The 23,961-nt window shown below is 37.4% G+C and overlaps 1 protein-coding gene across 1 annotated transcript in view; it reads right to left on the bottom strand.

Annotated features, from left to right (window-relative positions):
• SCP2 (sterol carrier protein 2) overlaps positions 1–23,961 on the bottom strand; it is a 141,542-nt gene that overhangs the window by 65,595 nt on the left and 51,986 nt on the right. The window contains exons 7-10 of the mRNA XM_036892782.2: positions 14,514–14,577; positions 8,423–8,509; positions 7,117–7,267; positions 5,824–5,971 (exon numbers count right to left, since the gene is read on the bottom strand). Coding sequence (XP_036748677.2) covers positions 5,824–5,971; positions 7,117–7,267; positions 8,423–8,509; positions 14,514–14,577 — 450 coding nt within the window. The remainder of the gene's footprint in view (positions 1–5,823; positions 5,972–7,116; positions 7,268–8,422; positions 8,510–14,513; positions 14,578–23,961) is intronic.

The raw sequence follows: 23,961 nt of genomic DNA, 5'->3' as shown, positions 1-23,961 counted from the left end.
AATACCCATTCTCCTTAAAGTTTTCCAAAAAATACAGGAGGAGGGGATACTCCCAAACTCATTCTATGAAGCTAACATCACCCTAATACCAAAACCAGGCAAAGACCCCACCAAAAAAGAAAACTACAGACCAACATCCCTGATGAACGTAGATGCAAAAATACTCAACAAAATATTAGCAAACCGAATTCAAAAATACATCAAAAGGATCATACACCATGACCAAGTGGGATTCATCCCAGGGATGCAAGGATGGTACAACATTCGAAAGTCCATCAACATCATCCACCACATCAACAAAAAGAAAGACAAAAACCACATGATCATCTCCATAGATGCTGAAAAAGCATTTGACAAAGTTCAACATCCATTCATGATAAAAACTCTCAGCAAAATGTGAATAGAGGGCAAGTACCTCAACATAATAAAGGCCATCTATGATAAACCCACAGCCAGCATTATATTGAACAGCGAGAAGCTGAAAGCATTTCCTCTGAGATCGGGAACTAGACAGGGATGCCCACTCTCCCCACTGTTATTCAACATAGTACTGGAGGTCCTAGCCACAGCAATCAGACAAAACAAAAATATACAAGGAATCCAGATTGGTAAAGAAGAAGTTAAACTGTCACTATTTGCAGATGACATGATACTGTACATAAAAAACCCTAAAGACTCCACCCCAAAACTACTAGAACTGATATCGGAATACAGCAAAGTTGCAGGATACAAAATCAATACACAGAAATCTGTGGCTTTCCTATACACTAACAATGAACCAACAGAAAGAGAAATCAGGAAAACAACTCCATTCACAATTGCATCAAAAAAAATAAAATACCTAGGAATAAACCTAACCAACGAAGTGAAAGACCTATACCCTGAAAACTACAAGACACTCTTAAGAGAAATTAAAGGGGACACTAACAAATGGAAACTCATCCCATGCTCATGGCTAGGAAGAATTAATATCGTCAAAATGGCCATCCTGCCCAAAGCAATATACAGATTTGATGCAATCCCTATGAGACTACCAGCAACATTCTTCAATGAACTGGAACAAATAATTCAAAAATTCATATGGAAACACCAAAAACCCCGAATAGCCAAAGCAATCCTGAGAAAGAAGAATAAAGTAGGGGGGGATCTCACTCCCCAACTTCAAGCTCTACTATAAAGCCATAGCAATCAAGACAATTTGGTACTGGCACAAGAGCAGAGCCACAGACCAATGGATCAGACTAGAGAATCCAGACATTAACCCAGACATATATGGTCAATTAATATTTGATAAAGGAGCCATGGACATAAAATGGCGAAATGACAGTCTCTTCAACAGATGGTGCTGGCAAAACTGGACAGCTACATGTAGGAGAATGAAACTGGACCATTGTCTAACCCCATATACAAAACTAAACTCAAAATGGATCAAAGACCTGAATGTAAGTCATGAAGCCATTAAACTCTTGGAAGAAAACATAGGCAAAAACCTCTTAGACATAAACATGAGTGACCTCTTCTTGAACATATCTCCCCGGGCAAGGAAGACAACAGCAAAAATGAATAAGTGGGACTATATTAAGCTGAAAAGCTTCTGTACAGCAAAAGACATCATCAATAGAACAAAAAGGAACCCCACAGTATGGGAGAATATATTTGAAAATGACACATCCAATAAAGGCTTGACATCCAGAATATATAAAGAGCTCACATGCCTCAACAAACAAAAAACAAATAACCCAATTAAAAATGGGCAGAGGAACTGAACAAACAGTTCTCCAAAAAAGAAATACAGATGGCCAACAGACACATGAAAAGATGCTCCACATCGTTAATTATCAGAGAAATGCAAATTAAAACTACAATGAGGTATCACCTCACACCAGTAAGGATGGCTGCCATCCAAAAGACAAACAACAATAAATGTTGGCGAGGCTGTGGAGAAAGGGGAACCCTCCTACACTGCTGGTGGGAATGTAAGTTAGTCCAACCATTGTGGAAAGCAGTATGGAGGTACATCAAAATGCTCAAAACAGACTTACCATTTGACCCAGGAATTGCACTCCTAGGAATTTACCCTAAGAATGCAGCAATCAAGTATGAGAAAGATCAGTGCACCCCTATGTTTATCGCAGCACTATTTACAATAGCCAAGAATTGGAAGTAACCTAAATGTCCATCGATAGATGAATGGATAAAGAAGATGTGGTACATATACACAATGGAATACTACTCAGCCATAAGAAAAGGGCAAATCCTACCATTTGCAGCAACATGGATGGAGCTGGAGGGTATTATGCTCAGTGAAACAAGCCAAGCGGAGAAAGAGAAATACCAAATGATTTCACTTATCTGTGGAATATAAGAACAAAGGAAAAACTGAAGGAACAAAACAGCAGCAGAATCACAGAACTCAAGAATGGACTAACAGGTACCAAAGGGAAAGGGACTGGGGAGAATGGGTGGGTAAGGAGGGATAAGGAGGGAGGAGAAGTAGGGGGGTATTAAGATTAGCATGCATGCGGGGGTAGGAGAAAAGGGAGGGCTGTACAACACAGAGAAGGCAAGTAGGGATTCTACAACATTTTGCTATGCTAATGGACAGTGACTGTAAAGGGGTTTATAGGGGAGACCTGGTATAGGGGAGAGCCTAGTAAACATAATATTCGTCATGTAAGTGTAGATTAGTGATACCAAAAACAAAACAAAACAAAAAAAAAAGGGGGCAGTTCCTGTGTGGTAACTTCCAATGAGTTCTACACAAGGATATAAAGGGCATATAAAAGTGTAGGCAAAGGGTCTGTTTGTGTTTATACAGAGGATCAAAGCCTAATTGGGCTACCCTGAAAATGAACTAAGATACAATATGAAAAAGAACTTCCAACATCAGCACTCTCTGGAAGACTCATGCCAGAAGATGATCATCAAAAAACCCCAACAGCTGTAGATGCACTCATCCCACCAGTTCCTGGACTTGCCATGGGAATGAAGGAGATATCTAAGCTGGCCTGTGCATACAGTAAAACAACAAATTTGACTGGATCTATACTGTTGGAACTCAATCAAGAATTAAGAGAAGTGCAAATTGTAGCACTCCAAAATCTTACAACTACAGACTATTTACTGTTAAAAGAACATAAGGGATGTGAACATTCCCCAGGAATGGGTTGTTTTAATTTGTCTGATTTCTCTCAGACTGTTCAAGTTCAGTTGGACAATATCCACCATATCATAGATAAGTTTTCAAAAATGCCTAAGGTGCCTAACTGGTTTTCTTGGTTTCACTGGAGATGGCTGGTAATTACAGGTATGCTTTGGTTATGTAACTATACTCCTATTATGTTAATGTGTGTGCGCAATTTAAGTAGTAGCTTAAAACCTATACATGCTGAAGTTACTCTACAAGAAGATACGTCAAAGAAATAATCAATCTTCCCATGTTTTCTTCCGCCTGCTACTTCTATAGCTTTTCTTCTTCCTTCCTAATTACAACCCTTAAATAGAATTTGTGCCTCATATCAAATTTACCGAGTATCATAATTCTTCCAAGTGGTAAAGATACCTCAAGACAAATGCTGGGCATAGAAGCTACAGGGCATAAATATGCAAAGAAATAAAAAGCTAACCATTTCAAACAATAAGGCTTCTCTCTCACTTACCAACTTTACATTTCCCTGTATGGCCCCGGAAGATGACTGGTTAGCCAGAGACGGGTAAGATTCCTCAAGGGAGGAACAACCTAAGACAGGCACAGTCGCAGGGGGGTCATCAGGTGAGAAATTGGGGATCAACAGAGGTGAGGCTTAGAACCTCATCCCCCCTGTTCTGAGAGAAATCTTCTGCATACGTGGATGTTTTATTGCCCTTGTCTAGCTTGGATTAACACATAGTCTACAGGCACACACCTGATCATCTACATTTGCTCTCTTACAACACTAAACTATGTTTTCTACCTTTATCTTGTATCTACCTACCACTTCAACATTTTATTAAAAATAATAATAATAAAGAGAGAAATGTGGTATTCATATATAAATCAAGTATAAAAATCAAATGAGTATTCATATTTGAACTCACTGTTTATAGTTCATAATGCATGAGCAAAACCGAAAGTTTCTGTGATGACTGCCCTTGTACTGTTCACCATGTAACTTATTAACTATGTAAGAATTTGTACTCCATGTAAGAACTTGTTTGTTATGCCTTAGAAGATTGGAGACTGATGAAAATTAGGCTTGGGGTGGATTAATGATTGTGCATTGAGCATTGACTCCCCTATACAGACTTTTATTGTTGTTAACAACCATTTGATCAATAAATATGAGAGATGCCCTCACAAACAAGAACAAAACAAAACAAAAAGTACACACTTCCAATTGTAAAATAAATAAGTAACCGGGATGTAATGTATAGCATATGGAATATAGTCAAAATATTGTAACAACTTGGTATGGTTATAGCTGATACCTAGAATTATCATGTATATAAATGTTGAATCACTATGTTGTACACCTGAAACTAATGTAATGTAATACTGTGTGTCAATTACCCTTCAATAAAAAATAATTATCTACAAAAAAAAAAAAATGGGCATCTTAAAAAATGGTGAATTTTACTCTATGTATATTATATCCTAATAAACCTGACTTTTTTGTGCCAATAAATAAATAAATAAATAAATGTAATTATCAACACCAAAAAAAAAAAAAAATAGAAATACCATTTAATCCAGTAATTCCACTTCTAGGAATTTACCCAAAGAAAACAAAATCCCTCATTTGAAAAGATGTATACAACCCTATGTTTATCGCTGCACTATTTGCAATACCCAAGACATGGAAGCAACCTAAGTGTCCATCATTAGATGAATGGATAAAGAAGAGGTGGTACATATAAACAATGGAATATTATTCAGTCATAAAAAGAAAAAAAATCCTGCAATTTGCAACATGGTTGGATCTAGAGGATATTATGCTCAGTGAAATAAGCCAGGTGGAGAAAGATAAGTACCAAATGATTTCCCTTGTTTGTGGAGTATAACAATGAAGTAAAACTGAAGGAACAAAACAGCAGCAGACTCACAGACTCCAAGAAGGGACTAGCAGTTACCAAAGGGGAGGGGTGGGAGAGGGTTGGGGGGAGGGAGGGAGAAGGGGATTATGATTGACACACATGGTGTGGGGAGGGTCATGGGGAAGACAGTGCAGCACAGAGAAGACAAGTAGTGACTCTGGGTCATCTTACTATGCTCATGGGTAGTGACTGCAGTGAGGTGTGGGGGAGACTTGATAATATGGGTGAATGTAGTAACCACAATGTTTTTCATGTGAAACCTTATTTAAAAAATAAAAACTGAACATATCAAATGTTGGTGAAGATGTGAAGCAACTAGAATTCTCATACACTCCTGGTAATGATGGAAATGGTACAACCACTTTAGAAATGAGGAAGAAAAAAAAAAAAACCTCCAGATCCCACAAACTAGTTTCCCCATTTTCCTTTCTGCAAGTCTTTATTCAAACACAATTTTTAGTTGGAATTACAAATATAATATCTTATCCTTTTTTATTTACTTAACAGTACATTATAAGTACTCCTGATTTGTATAATAGAAATTATTTGCATTCTCTGTTATCTCACTGCTGGTATTATCCAAGATTACATGTTCTAAAAAATCCACTATCAAGATAGCTTATATTCAAGTTTCACAGTGTGATGGAGATAACATGGATGGAAGGGCAATTACTGAATTCTTTTAATGGTGAAAAAGAAATTTTCTCATGAAACTTATGAAATTAATCTGCATTTCATCAAAGACATTACCTTCTGGACAGAGTCCCAGTGCTTCATAAGTAAGGAGTTCATTGGCAGAAAAGCAATCATGAAGTTCTATTACATCAATATCACTTGGGCTTAGGCCAGATTTCTCATAGCACCTTCTGGCAGCTTCTTTACTCATATCAAAGCCAACCTAAAACCAAAACCATATGTAAACAAATTAAGGGCATCAAAACTGGAAATTTTACATAAGGCTTATATGAGATTAATACATATAACTATAACAACTGAGAATTAACCACACATATTGAAATTTCAGTTGATTCTGTATTACACAGAAAGTCCAAATAAAAGAATATCCAGGATGGAGAAGGTACATACTAAGTTTTGTACTATAAAGGACACAATTTTAAACAAGATGTATAAAAACGACTTAGAATTCTTCAGGCCATATCTTGTGCTAAGTTTCAGAAACTTTATCAAACCACAATGTATAGTTGTGGTAAATAGGTTAAAGAGATTTATCAATAAATAGATCACTATGATTTAGAAATACTGAGAAACATGGGGGAAATCCCATGTGAAAGTAAACAACTTTCTTTTAGAAGATCACACAGAATACCATTTCTCCAAAATCCATGCTCTTAACACCCTTTTTGGTCTCAGATAATAACATGCAAACTCAACTTTTCCCCAAGGAATAAAATTGTGGTAAAATGAAACTGTGCTGTAATAAAAAAAACCTGAGTATAAGTTCCACCTCTGCCACAACCTAGCTTTGTGATCTAGGGACATTTTCAAATTCAAAGCACTGTTGTAAAATCATTTTGTAAACTGTAATTTCATGTAAACATTTATTGTAAACATTATTTATATATGTGTATATATGTTTATGTGTACATGCTTATTAATGTGTGTGTGTGTGTGTGTGTGTGTGTGCGCATCCTCAAATATTCAACTAACTCTAGGTCTGAATTCTCATCTTCTTTACTTCCTCTGTTTTGTATGTAATCTTCAGTCAGAATCTTTAAAGAACTAAGGGCTAAGAAAGTTCCTGAAAATATCCTTGTTTTTCCCTTAACTCTGTAAGATTAGAGCTCTGGGTATAGTCAGTCAACTCAGAATAAAAATAATAGCATGTCTAGTGCATGGCTCTATCATAAGAAGCATATGTTCTCATCAGTTTATTTTCCTTTAATAGATTCTTAAGGATGGATTATAAAAGTAAATTTTCCAGACCAGTTTTTCTCAAGTAAATAACTTCCAGAGCTGATGAAAACAAGAAATTTGTTAACAGAAATCCCTCAATTGATTAATAAAACAGAATTTCAGACACACCGTTTTAATAATGCTTCTTTCTTCAAATGAACTTGGGAAATCAGTTATCATCTCTTGTGCCACAATTTCCACAGCTTTGGATTGCAGGGAATGCTTCTGTACAAATACTTCACTAGCCAAAATTGCTGCTGCAGCACCATCTGAAGTGGGACTAAGAAGAGGCAAAAATAACCATTTACACCTAGTCCACCTCAATCCTAGGATTTCAGAGTCTTCCTATGTGGGAAGAAAAGCTGAGTGTGCTCGCTGGTCACTAGATTGTCATCCTTGTGGTATCTTCAATTAAAAATTATAGTCCCCCACAAGAGGACTGAACCTCTATCAAGAACTTAAATGCTATTAGTCACCACTTGGTCTCTAGTATCTCTCTCAAAAAGTTCTTATTGCAAAGAATCTCAGATTTGCCTCTGCAGATGCATAAGGCATCTTCTGGTGACTTCTGAGGAGTCTACAAAGTTATTCCTATCCTAGTGCAATAAAGATTCTACTAAAGGCCTAACTAGCTCCAACTTTTCTATCTCACAAATAGTAAGTCTTGGAATCCTTTTTGGAAACTGGGAAAGGATCATAGGAAATACCAGAAAGTCCATGGTTTGGTTAAGACTCTTGAGATTGCCTCAAAAATAGATCTTTTCCTTAGAGCAAGCTGTGAAGGAAGGTGGCAAACACGAGAAAGCTTCCAGAGTCTGGACAGACTTTTATAAATGGGCAGATCATCACCCTGCAACAGATAAAACCTGACCCCACTTACTCACTTGCTTTCCAGCCAGTATCTCTAGGGAACAGTCAGGTGATAACTAGGCACAGGCAGGACCTGGGCAGTACTAACTCAATCTTCTAGGAGACAGACATTGTCAAGCAATTTTCAAAATGCAACTATTATCATTATTAGGACTGTGATTTTTTTTTCTTTTCTTGTTTTACTTCTATTCTTGGCTACTATGAATAAATTTTCTACAATAAAGTATACAGCAAACAAAATGCTCAATGGAAAAATTTTGGACTCCACTAGCCTACTAAGCCACATTTAAGTGAATAAATACAATTAAAACAAAGGAGGTAGAAATCATGAGAGAAGGAAGTAAAATATATAATTTTCCAATAGAAAAAAGTCTGCCTGTAGACAGGAATAGGAAGTAAGGGTATTCACTCCAGAGTGAGGACTACATTGGTAGTTCTAAAAAAGCAGATACAGATACAGATATACTCAGATACAAAGCTTAAGGTTTACCCAAGGTAGGAGTGGGAGCAGGGAACAGGAGGGAGTTACTTTTCTCTATTAAACATTAAAATGTGTTTTCCTTACCAACATTGTAAGACAGTCAAAAAATCAAAAACTTTTCGAGATGTCATCACTTCATCTAAACTGTATTCCTTTTGGAACTGGGAATACCTAAATACAAAATAAGTAGTTACAGAATGTGAGGTAACAATTACAATTTTTGTTGAAGCTGTTCCAGTTCAGAAGTTAGAATAATATGTAAATAGTTTCCACAACCAAAAACACAGGCTTTTATGAACAATTTCAACCTTTAATATGTAAGAATGAGAATAAGTTAGCATAAGAGTAGCCATCTTAAGGGCCTAGAAGCAGTTTTCTGAAGTTGTGACTTAAAAGAAAAAAAACTGGAACTGGGTAAGGCCTTGGAAAACAAGTTAATCATGAACACCGGGATGGGGGCAGCTGTGGCCTTCAGTCAGCTAACCTTGGTCAGTTAATCCTACATACCAAGTTTATCGTGCAGAACCTCCCTAACAATTGAGGAGTAGTCTTATCTTGCTCTTGCTTAACCCCAGGATGTATGTCTTGCAAAGATAATGTGCAGCTGTAGAAAATTACTAAGAGTTAAGTGTTTTGAAAATGCTATATAAACCCTTGGTTTTGAGTGCTCGGGGTCCTTGTTGAAACCCGCTGTGTAGGGCAGACACTTGGACCCCAGCTAGCTGGAATAACAATAAACCTCTTGCTTGTTGCATCGATCTGCTGTGGCCTTCGTCTCCTCACTAGGGGGGAAGCGCAGACCGGAATAAGGCCGTTAGGTCTTACAAATAAGTCAATTTTCTGAGCTGATTTTTAAAAAAATCCTAACTCCAAAGTACCATATGTTGCATAATAAAACATTTGACTAATCTTTGTCCTGGGTTCCTGGCATGGAGCTTCTAAAACCTTGGAATTTCCTGAATGATAGGAGTGTCTTTGTTATGCTAATAACATAATCATGGTGGGCCCCTTGTTGAGGGGAAGAGAAAGGGGCTGAGGCAGAGGGCTGATCACCAGAAAGACCAAACCATGGAGACGCAGGGTTGGAACTTCTGGTACTGTTTTGACCCCTAGGGAGAAGAGGGGGACTAAAGATTGAGTTCAATCATGTTGGCCAATGATTTAATCCAGTACACCTGCATAATGAAGCCCCAGTAAAAACTCTGGACACTGGAGCTTCAGAGAGCTTCATGGTTACTAAGCACTTTTGTATGCCAGGAGGGTGATGTGTCCAGAAAACATGGGGAGAGGTCATGGAAGCTCTGCTTTAGGAACCCTCCCAGACCTCATCCTAAGTGCCTATCCATTTGGCTGTGAGAATGTATCCTTTATAATAATGTAGTCATAAATACAGTACTTTCCTGAGTTCTGTGAGTCATTCTAGTGAATTATTAAACTTGAGAGGGTCATTGGAGCTGCTGAATTTATAGACAGTCAGAAGTGTAGGGCCTGGGGATCCTATTGCAGCTAACATCTGAAGTGAGGGCAGTCTTGTGGAAGACTAAGTCCTACATTAACTCTGGGAAATTAATGACAGAAATGAATTGCAGTACATTCAGTTGTTGTCAAACCAGTTGGGTTAAAACAGAACATACTTTTTTTTTTTTCTTTTGGAGAACTATAAAATACTAGTTTCTTAAAAGCAAAATTAAATAACCTCCAATTCAGTCAACTTTTGTGGTGATGATATTATGCAACTACTAATGGAGTTCTTGAATAAATATATAAAATCCATGATAAATTATCCACATTCTTCAAAACATGTATCTTTTCTCATCACTGCAAAGAAGAGACTTATTTTTATCCCCTTTGGCTTCTCTAATAACATAATCAGTTTCAGAAATTGCACTGAGAAAATATAGTAGCAGCAACAGATACCACAAGACAGTTTCTAAAAGCAAACTTCAATTGGTGCGGAAATTAAAAAACAATTCAAATGTTTAGAAATAAAGCCTGAGTAACTTAGATCTGCATACTAGCATCTGCACCTTTGCTTTTAAAGTTAACTTTGAAGCAACTTTCAAAAACCACCATACTTGTGCCAGATCCTGTGCTAGGCAATGAGAACACGGACACAGTCCTCATCCTCAGAGAACTCAGCCTGAATCCATAGCAAACAACTGGTAAAAAGGCATTACCGAAAACAAGTAAATCACCTAAGAGATAGGAGACATTGGGTCAATAATTATGGTAAGAAATGATAAGGGCCTAAAGTAGAAAACTGGAAGTGAAAGATGGAGAGACAGGATGAATTCAAGAGATAGTAAGGAGGCAGAATCACTAGGATTCTGTTCTTCCCAACTCATGTGCAACTCATACAGGACCTGAGGAAGAAGGCAGACTAAAGAATGACTTCTAGTTTTCTATCTTGAATAATTAGGTATATGTCGATGTTATTCATGGAGAATACTAAAGGAAAAGCATGGTTGAGGGAAATTATAAATTCTGTATGTACCTGTTGACTATGAGGCATCTGTGGGACACCCAAGTGGAGACAACTAGGAAAAAGTTATAGACACGGTCTGAAGGCTCAAGTGACATGAGCAATCCCTAATCCTATACTACTTATCACAGATTCTCACTGCCTTTAAATATTCTTATAATTTATGAGGAAATACTTAGAATAGTTTCTTAATTCAACCTTTTTAGAAACATGTAATATAGTATCTTTAATGACTGGTCAGCAAACAGAATTCTCTTTCTTCTCTAGCCAAGCAAAACCTAGTGCAAGAAGTTAGCATCTGAAATTTCTAAGCCAAACTTAGGGGGCTATTTTTGGCTGTTTCAAAGAGTGCTAAATGGCTAAATGGTGAAACTGACATCCAGAAATAATACTTGCCTACTTAGCAAAACCGAGAACTTATAATATATAACGGAAAGTCCATGGGGGCAAGGAATTTATCTGTCTTGCTCACTGCTGTATAACTAGCAGTTATAGCAATGTCTTGCACATAGTAAGCTACTGAATACATTATTGAGTGAATGAAATTCCTTTAGAAGAATGCTGTAATGAGTGGATAAATGAGTGCCTGGCTAGGCAGGGAATTAAGTAAGAGAAAGACTTGGAAGCTTTGATTCTCTGAGAGAAGTTAAAAGCTGCTCTTTGGAGGCTCAAAGCCAGGAAAACTGCAGTGCTATCAATTCCTCAGTATGCCGGTCCACTTCCTTACTAGTTTTAAAAAATGACAAGGATATTTAATGGTTCTTCAAGGTCTAAGAACAAAGAAATCAGCTCTAGACCATTTTTATGGGCTTCAGACTGCTCATCCTAACTCTATTATAAAGTAACAACAAAGTTCTATCAATAATGCTACTAGCTTCCAATATGCTACTAGAGTTTGAAAATACAAAGATGAGACATAATCTCTGCGCAAGGACCACCACCATCAGAGGAGAAAGATGTACAAATGACTAGGTGTGATACAGTGTGATGTGTTGTGATAGAGGTATCCAAGCAATGCAATGAAGCTCATGAGAAAAAAATAGTTATGCCCTGGAAGCTTTCACAAGGTGTTGTAAGAAGCAATGATATTTGGGTTGAGACTTAATGGGTAAGTAAACAGTCACTAAACAAGAGAAAAGTAGAAGGATATTCCAGGGAGAACTAAGAGCATAAGTAAAAACATAGAAGTAAGTATTGATAATACACTTGGGAAAAACCAAGTAATCTGGTAAGGCTAGATATTGGGAATAGCCAGGGAAGTGGTAGGACGTAAGAATGGCAAAGTAGAATGGGTAAATTATAATAGGCTTGGTACCTCATATGGAAAAATTTCTCTTTTATAATTTAAGCAATGGAATTGCACTGCGACTTTCACAATACCAGAATCTTTCACAAAATACCCTTTGGTCCAAGTGCATGGAATTAGACATTATTTGTTATTTAGGTATGCCCTGAATTCAAACATCAATTTAAAATGAGGAGAATAAGGAAAACTAGCAGTAGCATTAAGTATTAGAAACATTATATTGCCACTACTTGGAATGATTCTGAGCAAGTTACCTAATTTCTATGAGCCTCAATTTCCTCATCTACAAAGTGAGAATAAAAATATCTCTTTTATAGGATCCTTGAGAGGATTAAATGAAAATGTATATAAAAGTAACTTGCATTTTCTTGGTTTCACTGCAGATGGCTGGTAATTACAGATATGCTTTGGTTATGTAACTATACTCCTATTATGTTAATGTGTGTGTGCAATTTAAGTAGTAGCTTAAAACCTATACATGCTGAAGTTACTCTACAAGAAGATATATCAAAGAAATAATCAATCTTCCCATGTTTTCTTCCGCCTGCTACTTCTATAGCTTTTCTTCTTCCTTCCTAATTACAACCCTTAAATAGAATTCATGCCTCATATCAAATTTACCGAGTATCATAATTCTTCCAAGTGGTAAAGATACCTCAAGACAAATGCTGAGCATAGAAGCCACAGGGCATAAATATGCAAAGAAGTAAAAAGCTAACTTTTTCAAACAATAAGGCTTCTCTCTCACTTACCAACTTCACATTTCCCTGTATGGCCCCGGAAGATGACTGGTTAGCCAGAGACGGGTAAGATTCCTCAAGGGAGGAACAACCTAAGACAGGCACAGTCGCAGGGGGGCCATCAGGTGAGAAATTGGGGATCAACAGAGGTGAGGCTTAGAACCTCACCCCCCCGTTCTGAGAGAAATCTTCTGCATACGTGGATGTTTTATTGCCCTGGTCTAGCTTGGATTAACACATAGTCTACAGGCACACACCTGATCATCTACATGTGCTCTCTTACAACACTAAACTCTGTTTTCTACCTTTATCTCGTATCTACCTAACACTTCAGCATTTTATTAAAAATAATAATAATAAAGAGAGAAATGTGGTATCCACATATAAATCAAGTATAAAAACCAAATGAGTATTCATATTTGAACTGACTGTTTAGAGTTCATAATGCATGAGCAAAACCGAAAGTTTCTGTGATGACTGCCCTTGTACTGTTCACTATGTAACTTATTCATTATGTAAGAATTTGTTCTACATGTAAAAACTTGTTTGTTATGCCTCAGAAGATTGGAGACTGACAAAAATTAGGCTTGGGGTGGAATAATGATTGTGCATTGAGCATTGACTCCCCTATACAGAATTTTATTGTCGTTAACAACCATTTGATCAATAAATATGAGAGATGCCCTCACAAAAAAAAAAAAAAAAAAGGACAGACTTCCAATGGTAAAATAAATTAGTAACCGGGATGTAAGGTATAGCATAAGGAATATAGTCAAGATATTGTAACAGCCTGGTAGGGTGATAGCTGGAACCTAGAATTATGTATATAAATGTTCTACCACTGTGTTGTACACTTGAAACTCATGTAATGTAATACTGTGTGTCAACTACCCTTCAATAAAAAATAATTATTAAAAAAAAAAAAAAAAAAAAAAGTAACTTGCACAGTGACACAGAGTTGGCATTCAATAAATTAGCTACTATTATTCTTTTATTGCTTGGTGGTATTGCTTTTGTAGAGATTCTAATTATGAATCAACTATATTTGGCAATCATATTGCTATGAGCCCGGCATTGCGCTAGGTACTAGGGATTCAAAGATTAAATACCTGTAATACACGATATACTTTCACTTCAGATTATTTTTTGGGATATAAATAATTACATTATTGTACCAGAGTAATAATGGTAATAATACAATTAAAATGCATTAAAGTAATACAAATAATTTGATATAAACTAATTAAAAGCTACTAATATGCATTTTACAAATGTTTTAATAGATCACAATAAACTGAGAAGTTTTAAGGAATGGCCTAAAATGATAACTGGTTATTTTCAACTAAAATTATTACAGTAAGTTTCATTTACTAGAATTGCACTGTATAATCAATTACATATCTAAACACCAGCCATTCACTTTCTTCTTTTAAAGAGTTATTAAGCTTAAATGGTATCCTAAATATAACAGACCAAAAAACTGAAACAGTAAAGTAGTCAAAAGTTTACTGGGGCACAAGCCTTTATATTAATAGTAATTTTTTTAAAATAGTTAATATCTTTGAGGTCTTGCATTTGTTTTTCAAGTTGCATATTACATAGCAGAATTGCCAGATTTTCACTACTTCATGTCTCTGAAATACTTACGGGTTGTTAACTGAATGTTTATGATTTTTCCATCCAATTTTTGCAAAATGTTCAACTTTTGTTCCTGTAGAGCAAGCAAACATCTATTAGTGGTTAATGTTTTTCTGCTGCTTATCAACAAATGTTGCAATGGTACTCAGTGTCCTGCTATTTCCACATTTTCTCTGGCACAGAGAAAGACTTCCACACTGATCCCTCACATAAGTATTTCTTTATAATTAAACTTGGGTATACTTAATGAATTGAATCAACTGATAAGCATGTTACAAGAATAGTTCAAACTGGCCTATTCTACCTACTATATTTAGGGTCCAATTTCAAAAACCACAGAATCTAGCCTGGGACCACAGTAGATACAAGGCAGGAAAGCATTGCCAACAATTCTTCAAGGAGTCTGCCAAAACCTCAAAAAAAGCCCCTGGTCTAAGTGAATTTTACAAGCCACACCCTCCAGGGCCTGATCATCTTCTTTCCTTATGATAAGGCAGAAAAGTCTTTAGAAAAGTTACAGCCTAATAAGAAATAAGTATGCCTTTAAAATTCCTTAACAGGAAGTTTAAAGAACAGTATCAGGAACACAAAAGCAAGCACACTCATGAAGAAAAAAATTGCAAAAATCTTTTTTACTATTTCTAAAAAGACAAAACAGGATAAAATAGGTTTTGAATCCTCTTTTGGAGCTAGAAAAGGCCAAGGAAGGAAAAAGTCCACAGATTAGCACTGATAATGTTAGGTAATGGATGGCTAGCAAAGTGGAGAGTCCCCATCTTATCACTATTTTCTCTGTCAAGGAAGATGATCTTCAGAACAGAAATGACATACGTACAATTAAGTAAATCTTATCTCAATTCTATTAAAAAGAGAAAGTAGAGTTCACACTGGTGATCTCATACAAAGAAGCAGCCAACATTGGTTCATTAATAACAAGCGATATCAGCTTAATGTATATTTTTTATTGTAGATTGGCAGATCAAATGAAACATAATATCTAGATATCAGCAAGACAACTACATTTTTCAGAACATCTTTGGCACAAGATAAAAAAATACTGTAGTGTGAGTTTTATTCCCCCCCCTTTTTTTTCTTTTGGTGTTATTTAAAAAATGAGGGTTCTTCTGTCAAATAAATTTATATAATACTGGGTTAAACAAAGTAGATTTTTTTATAGCAAGACATTCAGAGCCTTTACTATTACAGTGTATTATGACTGTCCAAAGGCATTAAAGTATGAAGCATTTCCCAACTTACCTGACCCACATCATGGAGCATCTTATTAATGTCCCACAGACTACACACTAGGAAACAGCAAGCATTGATTAATGCATTAACCCAGAAAAAAGTGCCTAATGCTAAACTCTAACCTCAGTCATGCTCTGGTTAATATTTCTACCAAAAGTTGTATTAGAAAATTAAAAGTGTGCTCACTAAACCTGATGCTATAATGGTGGATCCAAATAGACCATGAAGGTTCGTTGTCAGTTTGTTATCAATGAAATATAATTACTTAAATATAATTACCTAATATAATTACTTAAGCACCCAGTTCTATTTCTGGACCCTCAAAACAACCTAGGAAAAGGAGCATCAACTGTGAGAAAGGCTCTGAGGTCCTGCTTGACTACAAGTTCAACGTGATTTAGCAGCGTGATGTGACTACCAGAAAAGCTTACATGCAATACCAGTATAGCAATTAGACTGGTAACGATGGATCATGAAACATGTCTAATAAAAACAGTTAAAATTTTTTTTTTCTTTTTTTTTTTGGTGGTAGTTGTTTTGTTTTGGCGGGTGCTTTTTGGAAGTCTTAAAGGGGCAGGGCGGGTCACTTAATCCAGAGGTAGGGAATCCGGGGATCTCTGGGCACCCTAACCCCTGGGCTGCAGGGAGCAGGGAGGCCCCTTACGGAGATAAACAGCCTCCAGGCAGCTCCTGCTCCAACGCGACTCCACCATTTTGGAGTAGCTGCCCGAGCTAGGCCACGCCCACAGCAACAGCGGAGATTAACTCCATAGCAGCCGGGCAGGAAGCAGAAACCCTGTCTGCGCGCAGCTGCGCAGCACAAGCCACTAGAGGTCGCTGTTCTCCCAGGAGAGGAGGGCCACAAACCAACAAGAAAGGAAGTCCTTCCAGCCGTCACTCGTCCCAGTTCTGCAGACTATTCCTATCACCATGAAAAGGCAAAGCTACAGGCAGACAAAGATCACAGAGACAACACCAGAGAAGGAGACAGACCTAACCAGTCTCCCTGACAAAGAATTCAAAATAAGAATCATAAACATGCTGACAGAGATGCAGAGAAATACGCAAGAAAAATGGGATGAAGTCCGGAAGGAGATCACAGATGCCAGAAAGGAGATCGCAGAAATGAAACAAACTCTGGAAGGGTTTATAAGCAGAATGGATAGAATGCAAGAGGCCATTGATGGAATTGAAATCAGAGAACAGGAACGCATAGAAGCTGACATAGAGAGAGACAAAAGGATCTCCAGGAATGAAACAATATTAAGAGAACTGTGTGACCAATCTAAAAGGAGCAATATCCGTATTATAGGGGTCCCAGAAGAAGAAGAGAGAGGCAAAGAGATGGAAAGTATCTTAGAAGAAATAATTGCTGAAAACTTCCCCACACTGGGGGAGGAAGTAATCAAACAGACCACGGAAATACACAGAACCCCCAACAGAAAGGATCCAAGAAGGGCAACACCAAGACACATAATAATTAAAATGGCAAAGATCAAGGACAAGGAAAGAGTGTTAAAGGCAGCTAGAGAGAAAAAGGTCACCTATAAAGGGAAACCCATCAGGCTAACGTCAGATTTCTCAACAGAAACCCTACAGGCCAGAAGAGAATGGCATGATATATTTAATACAATGAAACAGAAGGGCCTTGAACCAAGGATACTGTATCCAGCACGACTATCATTCAAATATGACGGTGGGATTAAACAATTCCCAGACAAACAAAAGCTGAGGGAATTTGCTTTCCACAAACCACCTCTACAGAACATCTTACAGGGACTGCTCTAGATGGGAGCACTCCTAGAAAGAGCACAGCACAAAACACCCAACATATGAAGAATCGAGGAGGAGGAACAAGAAGGGAGAGAAGAAAAGAATCTCCAGACAGTGTATATAACAGCTCAATAAGCGAGCTAAGTTAGGCAGTAAGATACTAAAGAGGCTAACCTTGAACCTTTGGTAACCACGAATTTAAAGCCTGCAATGGCAATAAGTACATATCTTTCAATAGTCACCCTAAATGTTAGTGGGTTGAATGCACCAATCAAAAGACACAGAGTAACAGAATGGATAAAAAAGCAAGACCCATCTATATGCTGCTTACAAGAAACTCACCTCAAACCCAAAGACATGTACAGACTAAAAGTCAAGGGATGGAAAAACATATTTCAAGCAAACAACAGTGAGAAGAAAGCAGGGGTTGCAGTACTAATATCAGACAAAATAGACTTCAAAACAAAGAAAGTAACAAGAGATAAAGAAGGACACTACATAATGATAAAGGGCTCAGTCAAACAAGAGGATATAACCATTCTAAATATATATGCACCCAACACAGGAGCACCAGCATATGTGAAACAAATACTAACAGAACTAAAGGGGGATATAGACTGCAATGCATTCATTCTAGGAGACTTCAACACACCACTCACCCCAAAGGATAGATCCACTGGGCAGAAAATAAGTAAGGACACGGAAGCACTGAACAACACAGTAGAGCAGATGGACCTACTAGACATCTATAGAACTCTACATCCAAAAGCAGCGGGATATACATTCTTCTCAAGTGCACATGGAACATTCTCCAGAATAGACCACATACTAGGCCACAAAAAGAGCCTCAGAAAATTCCAAAAGATTGAAATCCTACCAACCAACTTTTCAGACCACAAAGGCATAAAACTAGAAATAAACTGTACAAAGAAAGCAAAGAGGCTCACGAACACATGGAGGCTTAACAACACGCTCCTAAATAATCAATGGATCAATGACCAAATCAAAATGGCGATCCAGCAATATATGGAAACAAATGACAACAACCACACTAAGCCCCAACTTCTGTGGGACACAGCAAAAGCAGTCTTAAGAGGAAAGTATATAGCAATCCAAGCATATTTAAAAAAGGAAGAGCAATCCCAAATGAATGGTCTAATGTCACAATTATCGAAATTGGAAAAAGAAGAACAGATGAGGCCTAAGGTCAGCAGAAGGAGGGACATAATAAAGATCAGAGAAGAAATAAATAAAATTGAGAAGAATAAAACAATAGCAAAAATCAATGAAACCAAGAGCTGGTTCTTCGAGAAAATAAACAAAATAGATAAGCCTCTAGACAGACTTATTAAGAAGAAAAGAGAGTCAACACAAATCAACAGTATCAGAAATGAGAAAGGAAAAATCACGACGGACCCCACGGAAATGCAAAGAATTATTGGAGAATACTATGAAAACCTATATGCTAACAAGCTGGGAGACCTAGGAGAAATGGACAACTTCCTAGAAAAATATAACCTTCCAAGATTGACCCAGGAAGAAACAGAAAATCTAAACAGACCAATTACCAGCAACGAAATTGAAGCGGTAATCAAAAAACTACCAAAGAACAAAACCCCCGGGCCAGATGGATTTACCTCGGAATTTTATCAGACATACAGGGAAGACATAATACCCATTCTCCTTAAAGTTTTCCAAAAAATACAGGAGGAGGGGATACTCCCAAACTCATTCTATGAAACCAACATCACCCTAATACCAAAACCAGGCAAAGACCCCACCAAAAAAGAAAACTACAGACCAATAACCCTGATGAACGTAGATGCAAAAATACTCAACAAAATATTAGCAAACCGAATTCAAAAATACATCAAAAGGATCATACACCATGACCAAGTGGGATTCATCCCAGGGATGCAAGAATGGTACAACATTCGAAAGTCCATCAACATCATCCACCACATCAACAAAAAGAAAGACAAAAACCACATGATCATCCCATAGATGCTGAAAAAGCATTTGACAAAGTTCAACATCCATTCATGTTAAAAACTCTCAGCAAAATGGATATAGAGGGCAAGTACCTCAACATAATAAAGGCCATCTATGATAAACCCACAGCCAACATTATATTGAACAGTGAGAAGCTGAAAGCATTTCCTCTGAGATCGGGAACTAGACAGGGATGCCCACTCTCTCCACTGTTATTTAACATAGTACTGGAGGTCCTAGCCACGGCAATCAGACAAAATAAAGAAATACAAGGAATCCAGATTGGTAAAGAAGAAGTTAAACTGTCACTATTTGCAGATGACATGATACTGTACATAAAAAACCCTAAAGACTCCACCCCAAAACTACTAGAACTGATATCAGAATACAGCAAAGTTGCAGGATACAAAATCAACACACAGAAATCTGTGGCTTTCCTATACACTAACAATGAACCAACAGAAAGAGAAATCAGGAAAACAACTCCATTCACAATTGCATCAAAAAAAATAAAATACCTAGGAATAAACCTAACCAAAGAAGTGAAAGACTTATACTCTGAAAACTACAAGTCACTCTTAAGAGAAATTAAAGGGGACACTAACAGATGGAAACTCATCCCATGCTCGTGGCTAGGAAGAATTAATACCGTCAAAATGGCCATCCTGCCCAAAGCAATATACAGATTTGATGCAATCCCTATGAAACTACCAGCAACATTCTTCAATGAACTGGAACAAATAATTCAAAAATTCATATGGAAACACCAAAGACCCCGAATAGCCAAAGCAATCCTGAGAAAGAAGAATAAAGTAGGGGGGATCTCACTCCCCAACTTCAAGCTCTACTATAAAGCCATAGTAATCAAGACAATTTGGTACTGGCACAAGAACAGAGCCACAGACCAATGGAACAGACTAGAGAATCCAGACATTAACCCAGACATATATGGTCAATTAATATTTGATAAAGGAGCCATGGACATACAATGGCGAAATGACAGTCTCTTCAACAGGTGGTGCTGGCAAAATTGGACAGCTACATGTAGGAGAATGAAACTGGACCATTGTCTAACCCCATATACAAAAGTAAACTCAAAATGGATCAAAGACCTGAATGTAAGCCATGAAACCATTAAACTCTTGGAAGAAAACATAGGCAAAAACCTCTTAGACATAAACATGAGTGACCTCTTCTTGAACATATCTCCCCGGGCAAGGAAAACAACAGCAAAAATGAGTAAGTGGGACTATATTAAGCTGAAAAGCTTCTGTACAGCAAAAGACACCATCAATAGAACAAGAAGGATCCCTACAGTATGGGAGACTATATTTGAAAATGACACATCCAATAAAGGCTTGACGTCCAGAATATATAAGGAGCTCACACGCCTCAACAAACAAAAAACAAATAACCCAATTAAAAAATGGGCAGAGGAACTGAACAGACAGTTCTCCAAAAAAGAAATACAGATGGCCAACAGACACATGAAAAGATGCTCTACATCGTTAATTATCAGAGAAATGCAAATTAAAACTACAATGAGGTATCACCTCACACCAGTAAGGATGGCTGCCATCCAAAAGACAAACAACAAGAAATGTTGGCGAGGCTGTGGAGAAAGGGGAACCCTCCTACACTGCTGGTGGGAATGTAAGTTAGTTCAACCATTGTGGAAAGCAGTATGGAGGTACATCAAAATGCTCAAAACAGACTTACCATTTGACCCAGGAATTCCACTCCTAGGAATTTACCCTAAGAACGCAGCAATCAAGTTTGAGAAAGACAGATGCACCCCTATGTTTATTGCAGCACTATTTACAATAGCCAAGAATTGGAAGCAACCTAAATGTCCATCGATAGATGAATGGATAAAGAAGATGTGGTACATATACACAATGGAATACTACTCAGCCATAAGAAAAGGGCAAATCCTACCATTTGCAGCAACATGGATGGAGCTGGAGGGTATTATGCTCAGTGAAACAAGCCAAGCGGAGAAAGAGAAATACCAAATGATTTCACTTATCTGTGGAATATAAGAACAAAGGAAAAAACTGAAGGAACAAAACAGCAGCAGAATCACAGAACTCAAGAATGGACTAACAGGTACCAAAGGGAAAGGGACGGGGGAGGATGGGTGGGTAGGGAGGGATAAGAGGGGGAGAAGTAGGGGGGTATTAAGATTAACATGCATGGGGGGGTAGGAGAAAAGGGAGGGCTGTACAACACAGAGAAGGCAAGTAGTGATTCTACAACATTTTGCTATGCTGATGGACAATGACTGTAAAGGGGTTTATAGGGGAGACCTGGTATAGGGGAGAGCCTAGTAAACATAATATTCGTCATGTAAGTGTAGATTAGTGATACCAAAAACAAAGCAAAAAAAAAAAAAAGGGGCAATTCCTGTGTGGTAACCTCCAACGAGTTCTACACAAGGGTATAAAGGGCATATAAAAGTGTAGGAAAAGGGTCTGTTTGTGTTTATACAGAGGATCAAAGCCTAATTGGGCTACCCCGAAAATGAACTAAGATACGATATGAAAAAGAACTTCCAACATCAGCACTCTCTGGAAGACTCATGCCAGAAGATGATCATCAAAAAACCCCAACAAAGATCCACGCACTGCCACAGCTGTAGATGCACTCATCCCACCAGTTCCTGGACTTGCCATGGGAATGAGGAAGGAGATATCTAAGCTGGCCTGTGCATACAGTAAAACAACAAATTTGACTGGATCTATACTGCTGGAACTCAACCAAGAATTTGGAGAAGTGCAAATTGTAGCGCTCCAAAGTCTTACAACTACAGACTATTTACTGTTAAAAGAACATATGGCATGTGAACAGTCCCCAGGAATGGGTTGTTTTAATTTGTCTGATTTCTCTCAGACTGTTCAAGTTCAGTTGGACAATATCCACCATATCATAGATAAGTTTTCACAAATGCCTAAGGTGCCTAACTAGTTTTCTTGGTTTCACTGGAGATGGCTGGTAATTACAGATATGCTTTGGTTATGTAACTATACTCCTATGATGTTAATGTGTGTGCGCAATTTAAGTAGTAGCTTAAAACCTATACATGCTGAAGTACTCTACAAGAAGATATGTCAAAGAAGTAATCAATCTTCCCATGTTTTCTTCCGCCTGCTACTTCTATAGCTTTTCTTCTTCCTTCCTAATTACAACCCTTAAATAGAATTCGTGCCTCATATCAAATTTACCGAGTATCATAATTCTTCCAAGTGGTAAAGATACCTCAAGACAAATGCTGGGCATAGAAGCCACAGGGCATAAATATGCAAAGAAGTAAAAAGCTAACCTTTTCAAACAATAAGGCTTCCCTCTCACTTACCAACTTCACATTTCCCTGTATGGCCCCGGAAGATGACTGGTTAGCCAGAGACGGGTAAGATTCCTCAAGGGAGGAACAACCTAAGACAGGCACAGTCGCAGGGGGGCCATCAGGTGAGAAATTGGGGATCAACAGAGGTGAGGCTTAGAACCTCACCCCCCCTGTTCTGAGAGAAATCTTCTGCATACGTGGATGTTTTATTGCCCTGGTCTAGCTTGGATTAACACATAGTCTACAGGCACACACCTGATCATCTACATTTGCTCTCTTACAACACTAAACTATGTTTTCTACCTTTATCTTGTATCTACCTACCACTTCAGCATTTTATTAAAAATAATAATAATAAAGAGAGAAATGTGGTATCCACATATAAATCAAGTATAAAAACCAAATGAGTATTCATATTTGAACCGACTGTTTAGAGTTCATAATGCATGAGCAAAACCGAAAGTTTCTGTGATGACTGCCCTTGTACTGTTCACTATGTAACTTATTCATTATGTTAGAATTTGTTCTCCATGTAAGAACTTGTTTGTTATGCCTCAGAAGATTGGAGACTGACGAAAATTAGGCTTGGGGTCGTTTATTGATTGTGCATTGAGCATTGACTCCCCTATACAGAATTTTATTGTCGTTAACAACCATTTGATCAATAAATATGAGAGATGCCCTCACAAAAAAAAAAAAAAAAAAAAAAAAAAAAGGACACACTTCCAATGGTAAAATAAATAAGTAACCGGGATGTAATGTATAGCATAAGGAATATAGTCAAGATATTGTAACAGCTTGGTAGGGTGATAGCTGGAACCTAGAATTATGTATATAAATGTTCTACCACTGTGTTGTACACTTGAAACTAATGTAATGTAATACTGTGCGTCAACTACCCTTCAATAAAAAATAATTATATTAAAAAAAAAAAAAAAAAAAAAAAAAGGACAGACTTCCAATGGTAAAATAAATAAGTAACCGGGATGTAATGTATAGCATAAGGAATATAGTCAAGATATTGTAACAGCTTGGTAGGGTGATAGCTGGAACCTAGAATTATGTATATAAATGTTCTACCACTGTGTTGTACACTTG

Source organism: Manis pentadactyla, chromosome 4, assembly GCF_030020395.1.
Source record: "Manis pentadactyla isolate mManPen7 chromosome 4, mManPen7.hap1, whole genome shotgun sequence".
Classification (NCBI taxonomy): domain Eukaryota; kingdom Metazoa; phylum Chordata; class Mammalia; order Pholidota; family Manidae; genus Manis; species Manis pentadactyla.
This window is presented reverse-complemented; position numbering and strand designations above follow the sequence as displayed.